General features: G+C 41.7%; 1 protein-coding gene across 1 annotated transcript in view; it reads left to right on the forward strand.

Annotated features, from left to right (window-relative positions):
• Positions 1–5,632: 5,632 nt before the first annotated feature.
• Positions 5,633–19,243, forward strand: part of SIDT1 (SID1 transmembrane family member 1) — a 102,505-nt gene continuing 88,894 nt past the window's right edge. Inside the window, exon 1 of the mRNA XM_052661778.1 lies at positions 5,633–5,842. Coding sequence (XP_052517738.1) covers positions 5,633–5,842 — 210 coding nt within the window. The remainder of the gene's footprint in view (positions 5,843–19,243) is intronic.

The raw sequence follows: 19,243 nt of genomic DNA on the forward strand, positions 1-19,243 counted from the left end.
ATGGGAAGGATGAGCTCTTAGAAGTAACTGGCATTCGGGGATTCTGGAAGAGTTGTTGAGAAAAGGTAGGTGGTCTGGACAAGATGGGGAGCTAAGATCTCACATGCCACATGTGCAGAAGAGAAGAGAGTAGAAAGATAAGAGGAGATGGGGGAACCGGCTATAGGAAGGCAACTGGAAGACAAGGAAGGGGAGGACTAGGCTATGGTAATGAGTCTACATTGTTAAGTTTGTCAAATTTGTTAATTAGCTTTGTCCAAACAATCTTTTAGGGAAGCAATTTTTTAACAGTTTTATTTCAAGTCTTCTGCAAACCAGTTTAAAAAAAAATGCTTTCCATTAAGTCTGAGAAGTTTATTTTCTTTTTTAAGGTGCCTCTCAAATGAAAGATTTTGTGTAAACCCAGTGTTCCACACAGTGGCCATTGAAGGCCCAGGTCATCCTTGGTGCAGTTATGCCATTTGAAACACAGGTGCAAGAATTAGAACTGTACAGACTTCTGTGGAAGTCCAGGAAGTAAGACTCTGCCTTCCACTGCACAGGGCACAGATTAGAAACCTGGTGGGGGAACTAAGATCTCACATGCCACATGTCCAGAAAAATTTTTAATTAATTGAGTAATTTTTTAAAAAAAGAATTAGAACTATAATGAGCAGACTTATGACATATAAAAAGTAGGAGTCTTTCTAGAAGAAAGAGAGGAATTAGACTTAGCTGACCCTATAAGACCTAGCAACAGTCAGTTGAAAGTGATGCTGGTGCACTTTGAGCCCCTAGTGTGATGGTGTACATGTGTGTGTTCAGTCACTTAGTCGTGTCTGACTCTTTGTGACCCCATGGACTATAGCCTGTCAGGCCCTTGTGTCCACGGGATTCTCCAGACAAGAATAGTGGAGTGGCTTGCCTTGCCCTCCTCCAGGGGATCTTCCCGACCCAGGGATCAAACACGTGTCTCTTATGTCTACCTGCATTGGCAGGCAGGTTCTTTACCACTATTGATACCTGGGAGCTCCAGTGTGGTGGTAGCTGCTTCCAAATATAGACCCAACAACCTACACCTCAAGGCCAGTGCAGAGTCAGAAAGAAAGCTCTCTATGGATCAAAGTCAAACTCTCAGAATTAAAAAAAGAAAAAGAAAGCAACAATAAAAACCCTACGAGGATAGTCTTATTTAGGCTAAGCAACTTTAGTCCAAAAGAATGCCAATCCAATGCCAGTCCAGGGAGAACCATATTGGTCTGCAAGACTAGCTTAAACAAAAGGCTTAAAAGGTCTATGCTTGTATTCTCTTCTATGACAAATAGCACTTCTAGTTATCACAACACAAAACAGAAGTAGAAAAGAGAGCATAAAAAAAAAGGATTAAAAAATAAAAGAATGGCCTGAATCCACCAAAGATGTCAAACAAATGGAAACCAATAACAAAACTGAGGTATCAAACTGAAACTCAATAGCCAAAGTACTCAAAGCAAACAGCAGAGTTCAGACTCGGTGTGAATCACCAGGTCAACACATACAACTGGCCCCAAGGGGCAGCATTCCACGAAATCTGGAGCTGGTTGGTGACAGGCAGTGCAGACATCCCTATGGAACTTTCAGGAAAACTGTGGAAATAAAGACCACCCAAAGAAAACAACCCACTCCAGTGTTCTTGCCTGGAGAATCCCAGGGACAGGGGAGCCTGGTGGGCCGCCGTCTGTGGGGTCGCACAGAGTCGGACATGACTGAAGTGACTTAGCAGCAGCAGCAAAGAAATCAAACCGAGGTTATTTATTCAGAGCTTGCTATAGTGAACCACCACCTGTGTTTGGTGGAGACTCAAAGGCAGACAGGAAAGTGGGAAAGCTTTATACAGAAAAAAGGACATCTTCAGCAGTGCTCTGATTGGATCTTGATGGCACGGAGAAGCTAGGGTCAGGTGCGTTTTACGGTTTGTGGAACATATTTGGCTTCCTCTGATTGATCCTGAGTTGGAAGCAGGGCTAAATTTGGAGAAGTTGGCAGTCACTGACCAAGTCCTGACTGTTTGGGGCCATTTGGTACAGCGTTTGTGGTTTGGTTTCCTGGACTGGCTGTTGCAGAGGCTGTGGGTCAGGGGTCTCTTCATATATGGTCTGGCCATTGTCTATATGTTCAGTCTCTCACAGTGAAACCTCGGCATTGTAGATATTTTTCAAACCTGGCTGATAGACCATGTTTCATTGTTTAGCTATTGAACTTTAACTGTCATATAGTAATATTTGGTTGTGTAACATTTTATATTTTTGAATATAATTTCAAACATATTCTTTCTCCCTTTTATCCTTACAGCAATCTTGTGAAACTGGGGAGGTTAATTACCTAAGGTCATTCATTGGATTGGGGCTTGAATTAGTCAGTCATAGCATAGGCTGATTTGCAATATAACACTCAAGTTGTCTGGTATAGATGTCATCTATAAAGGCTTTAAAATAGATCTTTTGGGCTCTGTATGATAAACAGTCTGTTCAAATTGCTTCTAAATTCATTACTTAAAATTAGGATAAAGCCTTAAAGAGTCATAGCTCCCTTCAAATACCTACAAGGCTGTCACGTGGAAGAAGCATTAGATTTATTCCTATGGCTCCAGACAGCAGACCTCACACCAGTGAAGAGAAGCACATTTCAATTTAAAATGTGAAATGTCTTTCTAGTAATGAGACACTTGCCCTTTAAAGAGGGCTTCCCTGGTGGCTCAGACAGTAAAGAATCCTCCTGCAATGCAAGAGACCTGAGTTTGATCCCTGGGTTGGGAAAATCCCCTGGAGAAAGAAATGGCAACCCACTCCACTATTTTTGCCTGGAGAATTCCATGGACAGCGGAGCCTGGCAGGTTACTGTCCATGGGGTCACAAAGAGTTGGACATGACTGAGCAACTAAGCACAGCTCACAGCCCTCTAAAGAAGGGGCCACCTTGTAAACGGGCCAATTCCTCATCTTTCTTAGTGTTTGAGTAAGACTCCATGATCCTCAGTTCAGTTCAGTTCATTTCAGTCACTTAATCGTGTCCGACACTTTGCGACCCCATGGACTGCAGCATGCCAGGCCTCCCTGTCCATCACCAACTCCCGGAGTTCACTCAAACTCATGTCCATTGAGTTGGTGATGCCATCCACCCATCTCATCCTCTGTCATCCCCTTCTTCTCCCATCTTAAATCTTTCCCAGCATCAGTCTTTTCCAATGAGTCAGTTCTTCACATCAGGTGGCCAAAGTATTGGAGTTTCAGCTTCAGCATCAGTCCTTCCAATGAATATTCAGGTCTGATTTCCTTTAGGATTGACTGGTTGGATCTCCTTGCAGTCCAAGGGACTCTCAAGAGTCTTCTCCAACACCACAGTTCAAAAGCATCAATTCTTCAGTGCTCAGGTTTCTTTATAGTCCAACTCTCACATTCATACATGACCACTGGAAAAACCATAGCTTTGACTAGATGGACTTTTGTTGGCAAAATAATGTCTCTGCTTTTTAATATGCTGTCTAGGTTGGTCATAACTTTCCTTCTAAGGAGCAAGTGTTTTTTAATTCATGACTGCAGTCACCATCTGCAGTGACTTTGGAGCCCAAAGAAATAAAGTCTGCCACTGTTTCCACTGTTTCCCCATCTATTTGCCATGAAGTGATGAGGCCGGATGCCATGATCTTTGTTTTCTGAATATTGAGTTTTAAGCCAACTTTTTCACTCTCCTCTTTTACTTTCATCAAGAGGCTCTTTAGTTCTTCTTTGCTTTCAGCCATAACGTGGTGTCATCTGCATATCTGAGGTTATTGATACTTTTCCTGGCAATCTTGATTCTAACCTGTGCTTCACCCAGCCCAGTGTTTCTCATGATGTACTCTGCATATAAGTTAAATAAGCAGGGTGAAATATCCATGATCCTTCACCTCTAGAAAGTGCTTGAACTGGCCAGGCCAGTTAATCTCAAAGGGAATTACAAACACCAAGTTTATGAAACTTTTTTAAGTTATAAAAAGAGACATAGACATTTTAAATACAGCAGTTTCACATCACTCAAATTCTGCTTGAAATTATGGTTCTCAAAAAAAAAAAAAAGAACCTCAGTTCTATTTTAAACTTTACCCCCCAGACTCTTCTTTGAATTAGCACTTTTGTCCTCATGCCCAAAGATTTTCAAAAATATTTTTTAAGTAAAAAATGTTTTTAAAGTCTTAATAGGAAGTCATCTAAATCTATCTACATTGTTTTCTGATCACCCAACTGTATATCAAATGTATTACACTCATTTTTTAATGTTTTAATAAATTGTAGGAATTCAATGAAGTTTAAAAAAGAGAGAGAAACCCTATCCATTGAATGGTAAATGCTGGGATTTTAATCTGCAATCTTAACTCTTTGAACATTAACTTTTTTCTTCTTTGTGGCTTCTTTTTTTAATGTTCCCTCAGGTTGATCTCAATTATATTCTCTTCCAGTTTACAAATAACTTGAAGCTGAAATGAAACAGAGTCCTCCTGATCTGGGATTATCTAGTGCTCAAAAAGGATTTGCCAGAGATCCTCTCCTCATTCCACTCTCTTTTTTTTTTAAATTTTACTTTATTTTTAATTGGAGGATAATTACTTTACAATATCCTGGTGGTTTCAACCCACTCTTGACCTGCCTCTTCAATTGTTTTAAATTGAATCTCCTAATTTTTGCCTGAAGGGTATTTCCTTTTGATTTGGGTTGTGGTTTCTCTCTTGAAAAACAATACAGAATCCTGGGGATTCTGCCGATCTAAGAGTCACTGCAGAGGCAAAGTAGACCCGAAGTTGGAGCAGAATGTGTCCTCTGCACAAATCCAGGTGCTCTGGGTCTTCTTGACAACTTTCAGGACTCGACTCAAGGCAGTGTTAAGACTGTTTTCTTTACCATATTTATTTTTATATGACTGTACCTATTTACATATGTTCACATATGGCGAGGGAGAGGGAAAGTGATGACGTGAGGCTCCTTGAGATTAGGAGGTGATAAGGAAATAAAGCAGGTGACTGGGAAGGGAGAAGTGAGAATTCTGTTCGAGAAGGGACACTTGAGAGTTAATAACCATCTCTCAGACGAGCAGGAGTTCTCTGCAGGTAGCAGACTGGAAATGCGAACCCTTCGGGGACAGGCTCTGTTGCTTTCTGTTCCTTCACTTGCAGGAAGGTGCATATTTATTTAAAACGGACTGAATTTCCTGCTCAATGGCTGGTCTTTATTCTTCAAGACTAGTGGGTATTTCCTTTTAATGTCTCCAATGCTGTTTTTTTCTTTTTGAGGTTGAGGGGGAAGAGATCGGTTGAAATTCTGGTTGGCTAAGTGAGAGATTCTCAGAAATGAGAAAGGGGGGAGGAAACAGAAGGCGGCAGGAGCCCCCGGTCGCCCCCCTTTGCTGCGCACCCACTACCTCCGCCTGGTGACCTTCCGTGGAGACCCCAGGAGGCTGCATCAATATTTGATCAGCCTTTCGCCAGCGCGTTGCCAGCACTCGTCGGCGGGGCTTGCCAGGCATCGCCAGCGCGGCGCTGAAAACAGCGCGCGGCCGCCGGGGGCTTTGGGAGGACCGACTCTGCGCTCGCCCGCTCCCCCCGGGCCGCTGGGCTTGGGAGCGGCCGGGCCGCGGCGCCCACCATGCGTGGCTGCACGCGGCTGGCGCTGCTCTGCGCGCTGCCCTGGCTTCTGCCGTTGGTGGCACCCGGGCGCCCCGCGCCACCCGCAGCGCTGCGCCGCGACCCCCGCAACCCCGCCAGGGGCGCAGAGTTCGATCGCATCTACAGCGGGGTGGTGAGCCTCCCCACCGAGAACATCTACTCCTTCAACTACACCAGCCAGCCCGGCCAGGTAAGACACTCGCTCCCCCGCGCTCCCAGGAACTTGCCTGACCTCAGGGCCCCGCCGCTGCTCTGGATCTCCGGGGAGTCGACCTCGGGAGACCTCGGGGACCATGGAACCCTCGTTCCCTTGCCCCTTCAAAGCAGTCACTGCCCGAGCTGCTGCATCCTCGCCACCGGCCTCGGGGACAACTCCGCCTCCCCTCCCGCCTCCCCGGCCTGGTCGCGGGCGTTACTGGGCTTTGCAGGGTCGCCGGTTCCCCGCACCGTCTGCGGGTCCCGGTCCCCTGACCGGCCCTTCTCTAGGGAGGTCACAATTTTTAAAGCGGAGAAAGAAAATGACCACACCTCTGTTCCCAAGCCCCCGTGGGGAAGGAACCTCATCTCTTTTGGTTGATTCTGTCAGACCCTTCTATTCCATAGCGCCTGGGGAGGGAGAGTTGCTCAGAATCTAAAATGGGAATGTGTGAGAATGGACGAGAGCTGCCGAACCTCTGTGTGTGTGCAAGAGCCACTGCCTGCGTTTCTGTATCGTCGTCACACGCATGTGCTTCAGAGAAGCCAGAAGACCCGGCCAGAGATACCAGAGCTGAAGCCCTCAGCCGATCTATGGAGGTTTTGAATTTATATAAAGATGGATAATTGAGTGCAAGTTCTAGACCTATTTCTGACCAAAGTTGAGGTGAGACGAGGAAAGGAAAAGACTGTTCCAACATCTCTCCGTTTGACACATATACTCTGGTTGTACGATGTGAGAAAATGCATAGTTAGCTTACCCCCTTTAACACAGTGCCCTTTGAGGCACAGCAGAAAAACTCCCCAGTGTACCTGTCTCCGGTTCTTCTTCACATAAATGTCTGTGGATGACTGTGTGTATGTATGTATACAATTGTATGAATGTGTATGTATCCCTTGTTGGGCCAGCATTCCCGACTCCCTCGGGAAATTCAGAACCAGACTGAGATACCAAGATGTGCCTTCCTAACTCTCACTTAGGATAGAAACTGAGAAACCTGGTAGCTTGGAGTAGTATTGAGCCGGAGGGACCACTGTGCCCATCACCACTCCCAGACATTTCCCCGGTGCGTGTACTGAGCAGGTGCTCCATCTCCAGTCTGGCACCAGATCCTAAGCCTGGTCTTCACCATGGACCATGTCACCATATTCTTACCCTGTCCTGTCCCTCCCGGACCTTCAGGTTGTACATCCTAAAGTAAGCAGAGTGGTTGTGTGCAGAGCCATTCCACTGTAGACAAGAGGGGGAGGGTGTCAGTTTTTACTCCTTGCTGCTACTGCTGCTGCTGCTAAGTCGCTTCAGTCATGTCCGACTCTGTGTGACCCCATGGACTGCAGCCTACCAGGCTCCTCCGTCCATGGGATTTTCCAGGCAAGAGTACTGGAGTGGGGTGCCATTGCCTTCTCCATTACTCCTTACATTCCTCCTAACCCAGTTCTTCTGGTTGGGTGTGCTGTATGGATCAGCTGACATTGCACTGAAGCATGTTCCCAGCCCTGTTACTGGCTCAAAAAAATAAAAGTCTGAAAAACCTCATGATCTCTGGGGTGTACTGTCAGTTTCCCTCTAAATCATTGGTAAGGAAACTCAAATGACAGATGCAGAGTAAGATCTAACATCAGGCTTTAATAGTTCTTACACTTCCGCTTAGAAATAGAGTGACTTTTTTTTTTAAGCTGTTGTTTGGACCTTTTTGCCGGTAGTATTCAGTGAGTTCCCCTACCACAGCACAAGTCACACTGTTTGCAGTTAGGATCACCTACTTGACTCTCCCAGAAAACCATGAGATATTGATCCATTTTTATATCTGTATTGCTACATTCTCCCCACCCTAGTACCTAGCACAGTGCTTGGCACATATCAATTTACTAATGTTTTTGAAAAAATGAATAAATAGGTAGGAAAAAACCTTAAGGAATCTTTAAGCTACAACTAAATAAAATATATGCTTTTTAGTAGGTTGACTGTGAGATCATTTCAGATAAAAACAAAATTCAAAAAAATCATTCTGAGGTTATGCTCTTCCTATTTTGCCTTTATGTACGCTAAAATGCCCTTTATTTTGTGAAACAATGGTGATAATTAGCTTTTAAAATATCTTTGCATGATGCAATAAAATACTGACAGTCCCTAAATTTTACTAGTCTGAGAAATACAGTGGGGAACCATGGGACTCAAGTATTTTAATTATTTTAATGCCAATATGGAATAATATGAACCAGATGTCCTCAAATCTTACAGCTTTCTGAAACTTCTCTTTAATGTGCAAATTAGACAGTGGAACCCTCAATCCACTTACTTTAGAAAATTGCCCTTCTCTCTCTCTAGTCCAGTACTCCAGATGCTTTCTCCAAAGATGGCATTTTTCTGACCTAGCCATCCAAACCATTATTCTGTTTCTCTGGGTAGCTTGCTCTCTTCTTTGGTCCCTTTTGCCCTATTTTGGAAACTAGCACCCCCTCCTTCTAATACCATGAACAGAATCCAGTTGGATATAGCAGAATTTTACTGAAGGTTTGGAATAGCATGAAGGAAGTGGATAGCAGAGTAGGTGACTAGCACCCCCTCTTTCTAATACCATGAACAGAATCCAGTTGGATATAGCAGAATTTTACTGAAGGTTTGGAATAGCCTGAGGGAACTGAATAGCAGAGTAGGTGATAGATTAAATCAGAAAGTAGGCGACAGGCTATTTTTTGGGGCTCCAAAATCACTGCAGACGGTGACTGCAGCCATGAAATTAAAAGACGCTTGCTCCTTGGATGAAAAGTTACAACCAACCTAGACAGCATATTAAAAAGCAGAGACATTACTTTGCCAACAAAGATCCATCTAGTCAAGGCTATGGTTTTTCCAGTAGTCAGGTATGGATGTGAGAGTTGGACTATAAGGAAAGCTGAACGCCAAAGAACTGATGCTTTTGAACCGTGGTGCTAGAGAAGACTCTTGAGAGTCCCCTGGACTGCAAGGAGATCCAACCAGTCCATCCTAAAGGAGATCAGACCTGAAAATGCATTGGAAGGAATGATGCTGAAGCTGAAACTCCAATACTTTGGCCACCTACTGTAAAGAACTGACTCATTGGAAAAGACTGATGCTGGGAGAGATTTAAGATGGGAGAAGAAGGGGATGACAGAGGGTGAGATGGCTGGATGGCATCACCGACTCAATGGACATGAGTTTGAGTAAACTCCGGGAGTTGGTGATGGACAGGGAGGCCTGATGTGCTGCAGTCCACGGGGTCAGAAAGAGTCAGACACAACTGAGCAACTGAACTGAACTGAGGCGACAGATTGAATCAATAGGTAATAGATTAAGTCTAGGACTTCCCTGGTGGCCCAGTGGTTAAGAATGCGACTGCCAATGCAGGGAACATGGGTTGATCCCTGGTCTGGGAAGACTCCACATGCCAAGGGGCACCGAAGCCCATATGCCATAACCACTACACCAAGCTCTGGAGCCCATTCTCTGCAGCAAGAGAAGCTACCACAGTAAGAAACCCCTGCTCACCTCAACTAGGAAAACCTGCACTCGGCAACAAAGACCTAGTGCAGTCAAAATTAAATTTAAAAAAAATTTTAATATACCCTTTAAAAAAATCTGAAATCTAAGCAACGCTGTCATAACAATTTACCAGCTATTCCCCCGCCAGAAGAAATGTCAAGATAGTAGCACTATTTTCTAGGCCCTGGCTTGTTACCACTTTCTTGGCCACCCCTCACCCCACATGCTGGCCTCTCAGTCTCTCAATTTTTGTTACTGTCTCACATCAAGCAGTTTTGCCTCCATCACCAACTCCACACTTACTGAAGAACTCTGTTAAATAAAGATCTATGAACCCAAGAACAGAAGCTTGGCCATGACCTTTTTCCTTTAGCCCAAGCAAAGGTTTGGTCAGGGCTCTCTCTCCTGCACAGGTCATTTCCCATCTACTCCTCTTCAACACAACTAAGAATTTGGTTTAGACATAGGTATATTCTAATTGGAAAAATGAAAAATATTGAAAGAAATACATAGAACAGTGTTTATATTTGTGCTGGTGGACACGAAGATTTTTACTTTGAAAAGACCCTGGATATTTCCTATAAATACATATCTGAAAATACTGATTATAACACTGTAAGTAAAGGAAGAAGAAATTAAAGTAGTATGGATAAGTGCCATCTAAAAGAAAAAAAAAAGAATTTGATTTAGAAATTAAAAGGCTATTTTTTATTTCATTTTATCTTCTTTATCTCCTCAAGCCATTGATAGGTTTGTCATTACTTTTCCTTTATCTCGGAAGAGAAAGGCTATTCTAAGTTTAGACTTTGGTGGAGAGAGGAAACTGCCATGGGAGACTTTGTTGCTAATCTTTCCTGTCAGCCACTGCATCTCCCATACCAAACTCTGTCTCCCAGAACTATTCAGCCAAGTGTGTCATGCTAATCAGCTAAGCAAGCACCAGGAAAAGTCCTACATGCCTTCCAGGCAAAGTAATGTAAATATTCAGTTGCCATTAAAAGAAAAACCACTGAAAAAATGGAGTGACTGGTTTAAAAAAGGAATAATGAAAATAACTATTTAAGGTACAGATTAGGCAAGATCATGATTCATTTCAGTTCCCTGGAGGGCAGTGTCTGGAGACTCCCTTTAAGGGGCGAGGATTTCATTGCGTCAGTCAGGCTGTTCTATACCCCTTACGAGGCTGGATGGGGCCAAACCAGGAGGAAATCACCTTGTTGAGAAAGTTGCCAGGGATATGTTTGACTACGACACAGAGCTTAAAAGGTTTATTAGGACATGAGAATCTCTTGTAGAGACAGGTGGTAACAACAATCAGATATTTCTGTTTGAGCCAGATGGTGATAAGAAGCCCTTAAATAAAAGTCTGAACATCACCCAACAAGAGGTCTTCTGTTTCAATAACAGAATTCATCGCATGCTATAGATTTTTGAATTTGGAATGTTTCTCTGGACGTATTTTGTTTATTAAACTGAGGCATTTATTTTTTAATGACATAAATGTTTCTATGCCTAAGGAACAAAGCTTGGCTTTATTAATATCTAGCAGTATCTAGAACCAGTTATAGCAGCTTTTCAGATCCTGATTCAAAAAGCCTATCCAGTTCCCGTGAACGATGAAATACCTATCAGGACATCGCAGGACTAACTTCTAGCCATGTATATTACTGCTTACAAAGACGCCTTTAAAATCTTGATGCCTCAGCTCTCCCCATCTTGTCTGTCTCCCCTGTGTCCTATGTATCCTGCAACAGAAAAGCCACTCTGCTGTCCTCCCCCACCTCCTTGCTGAACTGGACTGGTGCTTGTGTATGAAGAGAGATTCATCTCGTTAGCACAGTATCGGAGTGGCTGGTTACTGTCTCAGTCAGCACGGACTGTTAGAGTACCACAGACGGTGCCTTAGAAAAAAAAAAACACTGATTTCTCACAGTTCTGAAGGCTGGGAAGTCCAAGATCAAAGTGTTGGCAGACTTGCATGTGGTGAGAGCTGGCTTCTGGGCTTGTAAACAGCACTTACAGATGCGTCCTCACGTAGCCCAGACAGCAGAGAGAGGAACAAGCTTTCTCCTGTCTCTTCTCTCCCTTTTTTTTAAATTTAACAAAATATTTATTTATTTGGCTCTGCTGGGTTTTAGATGTAGCACTCAGGATCTCTAGGTGCAGTATGGAGGATCTACTTCCCTGACCAGGGATCGAACCCAGGCCCCATGCCTTGGGAGCATAGAGTCTTAGTCACTGGACCAGCAGGAAAGTCCCTCTCCTGTCTTTTCTTATAAGGGCACTAATCCCATCATAAGGACTCTAACCTCATGATCTAATTACATTCCAAAGGCCCTGACTTCCAATTGTCTCACCGTGGGGATTAGGCTTCAGCTGATGAATTTGAGGAGCGAGGGTACACAAACATTCAGTCCATAGCGTTATCTCTCACTTTTTTCCTGTGTGGCTCTGGAAAAAAAAAAGTATTGACATGTCATAACGGTGTTTAAGGGAGACGGCAATGGCACCCCACTCCAGCACTCTTGCCTGGAAAATCCCATGGATGGAGGAGCCTGGTGGGCCGAAGTCCATGGGGTCGCTAAGAGTCGGACACGACTGAGTGACTTCACTTTCACTTTTCACTTTCATGCATTGGAGAAGGAAATGGCCACCCACTCCAGTGTTCTTGCCTGGAGAGTCCCAGGGATGGGGGAGCCTGGTGGGCTGCCGTTGGACACAACTAAAGCGACTTAGCAGCAGCAGCAGCAGCAGCAGTGGCAGCAAGGGTGTTTAAGAGGCTGACATTACTCCAGTTAGGAGTCTGATTTTATGGGGGACCCATGTTCTGCCTGCCTTGACCTGATAGTCGTATGCTAAACTGTATAATGGATTCTGTGTGTGCTGTCCAATATTTTAGCCACTATCCACACGTGACTATCAAGCATTTGAAATGTGGCTAGTCACAAAATGAGATGTGCTATGTAGAACACACACCAGATTTTGAAGACAATGTGAAATAAACAACATAAAATGTGTCATTAACATTTTATTGATCAAATATTTTTATATATTCAGTTAAATACATCAATAAAATTAACTTCACCTCTTTCTATGTTCTTACTGTAGCTTCTAGAAATTTTTTTTTTTTTTTAGAAAATTTGAAAGCAAAATGTGACTCATGTTTTTATTGGACAGCACTGGTCCCAGGACTACAAGACTTTAGAGAAGTCATACATCCTACAGATAATTTTGTCAGAGGAAATGAGGCTTGAAAAGGTCAAAATAGATAAGTAGAACTTGGATACGAACAAAGAAAGGGGAAGGACTGTTCAGATACAGAAGAATATGCCCTATTTCTTCTTTGGCAAGACTGCCATCAGAGGTGGTAGTAGTATATATTCCTACCAGGCGACACTGAAGAACCTAAGCCACCCCATTTTATTAAAAAAGACTCCATTTTAGAGTTCTGAGGAAAGAGTCTTTGGAAATCCCCTGACCTCACCCCACCACCTGCGAGCCAATCAGATCCCAGATCAGGATCTCCTGACTTTACCTTCAGGATTTATGACCTGCCTGGGAAATTCGAATTAAGCCCGGGAAATGGGAATCAATCAGAACCCAATACCTAACCCTTCCACAGAAGGTAACCAATTAGACGTCTCCCAACCCGGAAACTCCCGTGTTTTGAATTTTTCTCGCGAGAATACCCTATATAAGCAATATAACCCAGAGTTTGGGGCTCTTCTCCTTAGCCACTGCATCCGTAACAGTGGGAGCCCCAGCTCCAGCTTGGTAATAAAAACTCTCTTGCTTTTGCATCGGATACCAGCTCCCTGGTGGTCATTGGGAGATTTCGAGACTTGGGCATAACAACACATAATGTATTGATCACGATTGTCTAGTTTCATTAATTCATTAGGAACAGTAAGATAATATTGAGTTAGGTCATTTATTTTTTCATTTCTGAGCCAGAATAGTTTTGTCTGTCTCTCTGAATTTTTTAAATTGAAGAATGGTTAATTTACAACATTGTATTAGTTTCAAGTATACAGCAAAGTGATTCAGTTTGACATAAATATGTATATTCTTTTTCAGATTCTTTTCCAGCATAGATTATTATGAAATATTGAGTGTAGTACCCTGTACTATATAGCAGGCCCTTGTTGTTTATCTACTATCTCTGGGTGGTGAGATTATGGAGAATTTTAATGTTCTTCTCTGTACTTTCCAAACATTTCACAATAAATACAATAAATATTTCATAATAAAAGTAAGAAAATAACATTTTACTTTTACTCAAGGCAAGGGAAGCACTGACTGGGGCAGTGTTTTATCCTTGTGTGTTCTACCCTTATGTCTTTCTATCCCTTTTACTACATGTGATCCTTCAGCAAATTCTTTGACCTCCCTGAACTTCATTTTTCCCACTGATAAGAGGAGAACATTGCAGTTCTGATCCTTATTCAAGAACTAAGGTTCTGTGTTCTGACTTTTTTTTTTACCATGTATGAGATTGTAGATTTTTTTAACTATAGACTAGAAATTTCTTGCCAAAAAGATTATTTCTCTTTGTCATATAAAAGCAAGTAAATGGAAACTTTAAATTACTGTTTCCAAAAAACTACTCTCTTTTGTATGCTTTGAGGGGTTTCCCATAGGGCTCCTCACTGCCTGGAACTTGGTTTCCATGTGTTACCTGACATATCCCCTAGGTCATTCCTGTCAGCTTGACCTGAAGATACCATGAAACCTCTTTGTTGCTAGAAGTGCTAGCATTTCTTTCTTCATTTCAAATAGAAGTAATCACACCTTGTTGATACTATTACTCGTTGCCATGCAGCAACCCAGAATGTTAGCCAGCTCCTCCTGCACTGTGTAACACTGAAGCTGACTGAAGTTCCATCTTAACACATCAAGATGGTGCGTTAATGATTTAAAGGCGCATCTAATGAGCTATTAGAATTGGACCTCACCACCCTTTCTGTTTATTTGGTAAGAAAAATATCAAATATACCGTGTGCTACCAGATAATACATTCACAGTCCTTTCTATTTTGCTTAAAATAAAAATAAATTTATAAACATTGATTTTCTTCTCTTGAATATTTTGAAAATGGAAACTTTGAGGTTTTCTGGTACATAGTTGGTAATACAAACCGAAAGAAAACTGAAGGACTTGTATTTTGCTCAAAACCTAAGATCAGCAATAAGAGCATCATATTCCATTAAGTCCTCAGCCTAAGATCCTTTGGCTTTTATATATAATGTTTCTAAGAATGTGTGTAAAAATTGTATAGGAGAAGCAGTTGATTTACATGTTACAAGATAGCACTTCATTCCTAAAAAGCAAAGCTGTGAGTCTTGTGTAGCAAATTTAACTTATATAGTAAATTTTATTAATAATAGCCTTAATTAAAATTAATTTGCTGTACTAAGTAATTACTTCAAATTTTTATTCCCCTTACCCCCTCAGTTTATTTGAAGTGACCATAACAGCCAAAGAAATTGATTTTACTACTGGCAAGAAGTTATGTGCAGATGTTAATTTTGTTACAAGATTTGACAGGGAATTTTCAGTTGGTTGAACAAGAAGAGTGAGGCTGACTTGAAGGTGTCATATTGAGAAAATGTGTGCAGAGAAAGCTGCATATAAGTTTTCTTTCCTGATAAGAAACTGGTAGAAATCCACTTCCCTGTCACAGTTCCCAAGACCTGGGACATTTTCTCTCTAACCCTGGTGGCTCAGTGGTAAAGAATCTGCCTATGATACAGGAGCCACAAGAGACGTGGGTTCAGTCCCTGGGTTGGGAAGATTCTCTGGAGAAGGGCATGGCAAGCCACTCCAGTATTCTTTCCTGGAGAATCCCATGGACAGAGGAGCCTAGAATCGCCAAGAGTCAGACATGACTGAAGCTACTTTGCATGCATGAACCACTGAAAAGCTCTTGAGGGGCTAGCTGTCAACCCATACTTTGAAGGAACTTTATTTTGGACCCAGCCTTCTACAGTTGATCCCAAGGATGGTTGGGGTGTCAGTATATAATTATGGAAATGTTGCCTATTTAAAAGTTAAGATCACCTTTTTTTGGTTAAACTTTGAAGTATTTGAATAAAATACTTATTTTCCAAAAATGGTGACAAAATTAAAGTTTATCTAACATCATCAAGTAACATGTTGTCCTGAATAAAAACATCCTTTGGCCTCCTGGGAACTTACACTTGATACTGTGAAGAGTGTAGATAAAAATTAACCTTTCTTTCTGCCTAATCTGGGATGCAAAAGATTTCCAACTTTGTTAGCCTCCTCACTGTTTTCCTATATGTATATATTTTTAACTAAACTTTATTTTTCAAAGCAGTTTTAAGTTTATAGAAAAATTAAGCAGAAAATGCAGAGAGTTCCCATATATTCTCTCTCCTCCCACACAGTTTCCCTTATTATTAATATCTTGCATTAGCATGGCACACTAATGATGAGCTGATATTAATGTAATATTGCTGTCATATTGACCTTAATTATTTATTAAAGTCCATAGTTTACATTAGGTTTACTTTTGGTGTTGTACAGTTCTGTGGATGCTGAGAAATGCATCATGTCATATATCCATCATTACAGTAGATTATACAGAATAATTTCACTCCCACAAAAATCCTGTGTATTCTACCTACTCTTCCTTTCTTCGTTTCTCTCAGACCCCAGCAATCACTGATTTTCTTTACTCTCTTTTTAGTTTCACTTTTTCCAGAACATCACATAATTAACATCATACAGCATGTAGCCTTTTCAGACTTGCCCCTTTCACTTAGCTTTCAAGGATCCTGCATGTCTTTTCAAGACTTGATAGCTTCTTTCTTTTTAGTACTAAATATTCTATTGTTTGGGTGTACCACAGTTTGTTTAATGGTTGCTTCCAATTTTTGGCAATTATGAATTAAGCTGCTGTAAACATTCAGGTGCAGATTTTGTATGGACACAAGTTTTCAACTCATTTGAGTAACTCCCCAAGAGCTTAATTTCTAGATCATATGGTAAGAGTATGTTTAGTTTAATAAAGAAACCTCTCAAACTTGTCTTCCCAAGTGGCTGAACCACTTTGCACTCCCACCAGGAAGGAATGAGAGTTCATGTTCCACATCTTTATCTGCATCTTGTGTTGTCAGTGCTTTGGATTTCAGCCATTCTGATAGGTGTAGGATGATATCTTATTGTTTTAACTTGCAACTTCCGAATGGCATGTGCAGTTGAGTATCTTTTCATATGTTTATTTGCCATCTGCATATATTCTTTGGTGAGGCATCTTCTCAGATCTTTTGTTCACGTTTAAACTGGGTTGTTTGTTTCCTTATTGTTGAATTTTTAGTGTTCTTTATAGATTCTGGATAGCAGTCCTTTATCAGACACAAGTTTTGTAAATATCTTCCGCTCATCTGTGAGCTTATCTTCTTATTCTCTTAATAGTATTTTTTACAGAGCAGTCATTCTTTAATGAATTACCATTTATCAATATTTTTCCCCATGGGTCATGCCTTTGGTGTTGTATCTAAAAAGTTGTCATAAAATCTAAGATCACCTAGATTTTCTCCTGTGTTATCTTCTGGAAATTTTATAGTTGGGAATTTCACATTTGGGTTTGTGATTCATCTGGGGTACGTGTTGGTGAAAGGTGTAAGGTCTCTGTCTAGAATTTTTGTTTGGTTTTTGTTTTGCATATGATACCCAATTGTTCTAGCACCATTGTTGAAAAGACTGCCCTAGGATTTCAGTCTTACATGTATATTTATGGCCTATCTTGGACCAAAGAGCTTAAAGCAGCTCGTTTTTTGGGATTCATTGTCCTCACTATTGTTCCCAACCTTGCTCCCTGTTACCACCACCTCCAGTCTCTTGTTGCCCCTTTGCTTTATGTATCTTATGCCTCTCTGCTTTTTTCCATCCCTTTTGTCTTTCCAGTCCAAGGTTCTTGCTCTTCTCTGGCTTTTTGAAGCTTTGCTACTGGCGAAATATTCTTTCTCCTTCATTTCAGAAGATACGCTTGTTGCTTCTTTCCTGATTCAGAGTCATGATGGGTCCTCTCATTCACTGGAGAGCTGGTCTCTCAATTTTTAAGGTTTTGCTATAGAATTTTATTAATACCAGTGGTGGAGGATGAAGAACATATATTATTTGGGGATTCAGTGTATATTTGTCTTGACTTCATGTGCTGTTTTTGCCTTTATTCATGCTAACAAGATTTTCTTTGTCAAGTTTGCTTAGCTGCAGAAATGCATCATTGGGATTGCATTTGAGACTTTTTTCTATCCTTTCCAAAAAGAAATATAAAATATCCCGCAAAACCATAAGAAAGAGAAAATTGTAATTTAAACTTAAGAGCTGAAAGGACCTTATAAATTACCCAATCTCTTCCTCTTAACAGGAGAGAAAACTGAGCTGGTAAAATAAATTACTTACCCAAATTATGTAACTAGTTTGAAGCAAAGCCAGCAACATAACTTGGGTTCCTAAGGACATTTCCTTGGGATATTTCTATTAAAGCCTCCCATAAAAGCACATCTTTTATGATTATCAACAACAATAAACACACTTTTTAAGAACTATAGTCATACTTCCACAGTCAGGTCGTTTGATCATACAATTTAAGAGGTTTATGTCTGACTCCCTTACAATTACTGAAAATTGAAACAGAATTTTTATTTCTGTTTTTCTTCTAAGGATTGTCTAAACATCTCTTTGCCTATGTAAGTCAGACAAGCAGAGTTGACAATAAGTACAGCTGTGAATCTGACAGACTTCCTTCAGTGTTTCACGGAGCCACATCCTCCCACCAACAATGAGCCTACCCTGACCCTGTGGACCAATCTTCATCTCTTTAGTGCTTTATCATCATTGATGCTGGGTTCCTCCTTTGCACAGAGAGAGTGCAGCTTGGAGACCCAAGCAGTTAACCTGTTACCCTAAGACATTAAGTATTAATCCCGAGAACTGGTATTTCCAGATCCCCACTGAGTCCGGAAATAAGCTATGAAGATAAACTATAGCAAACAGGAATAACTGACTACTCTGTCCCTTTAGATCTAACTGACCTTTTGTGGATGAAGTGACTCACAACTATTTTAATTTACCTAACCAGTGGTATATATTATGCTCCCTCCCAAATTAGCATATAAATGCTCACCATTTTATTTGATCCTCTCTAATACTTACAAAAAAGGAATCTTGTATTTGTCCCCAAACTCTCCCCATATTGACTTCACCAGAGTGAAGAAATTGAAGATTTCTAGGAGGACTGTGTTTATCTGGGTATTAAAGGGACAAACGTGGGGCATAATGAGAGAGGCAAACAGAGGGAAGTCTGGGTGTGCAGAGGTGGTTTAGGGTGATCCGTAGATAGTAAAGTTCAAGTTAGCTGCAGGGTATGAGTAAAGCAGACAGAGAAGGAAAGAGGGTGTGGGGTCAGGCAAGGCTTTTGGCTACATCAACAGAAATCAACTAACAAACATAAGCAGAAAAAAAATTTACCAGACGGATATTGGGTAGCACCCAGCCTGAGTTCCCAAGCTCCCACTAGAGTGACCAAGAGAGAATACACTGTAGAAATAACAACAGTCATGAAGCAGGAATGTTGTGGCCAAGATGCTCACCTAGGCACCACCACCTTCTCAGCCATTAGACATGGTCACCCCTAGGCCCTGTTGTCACGGTCCCTACTGATGCCACTACTGACAGTGAATGCTAAACTCTCCCTTCATCTTGTATCATTTAATCACCGTTGAAAGTACCAGGTGAGAGCATCCAACCATCTGAGCGTGGCTCCTGTATCTGGCCTCTGTGGCATCTACAGGGAGTCTTTCCTCCCACCAAACGCACAAGTGCGATAGAGGGGAGGAAGTTCCTCTAAAACAAGCAAGGCAT

Source organism: Budorcas taxicolor, chromosome 1 (genome assembly GCF_023091745.1).
Source record: "Budorcas taxicolor isolate Tak-1 chromosome 1, Takin1.1, whole genome shotgun sequence".
NCBI classification, from domain to species: domain Eukaryota; kingdom Metazoa; phylum Chordata; class Mammalia; order Artiodactyla; family Bovidae; genus Budorcas; species Budorcas taxicolor.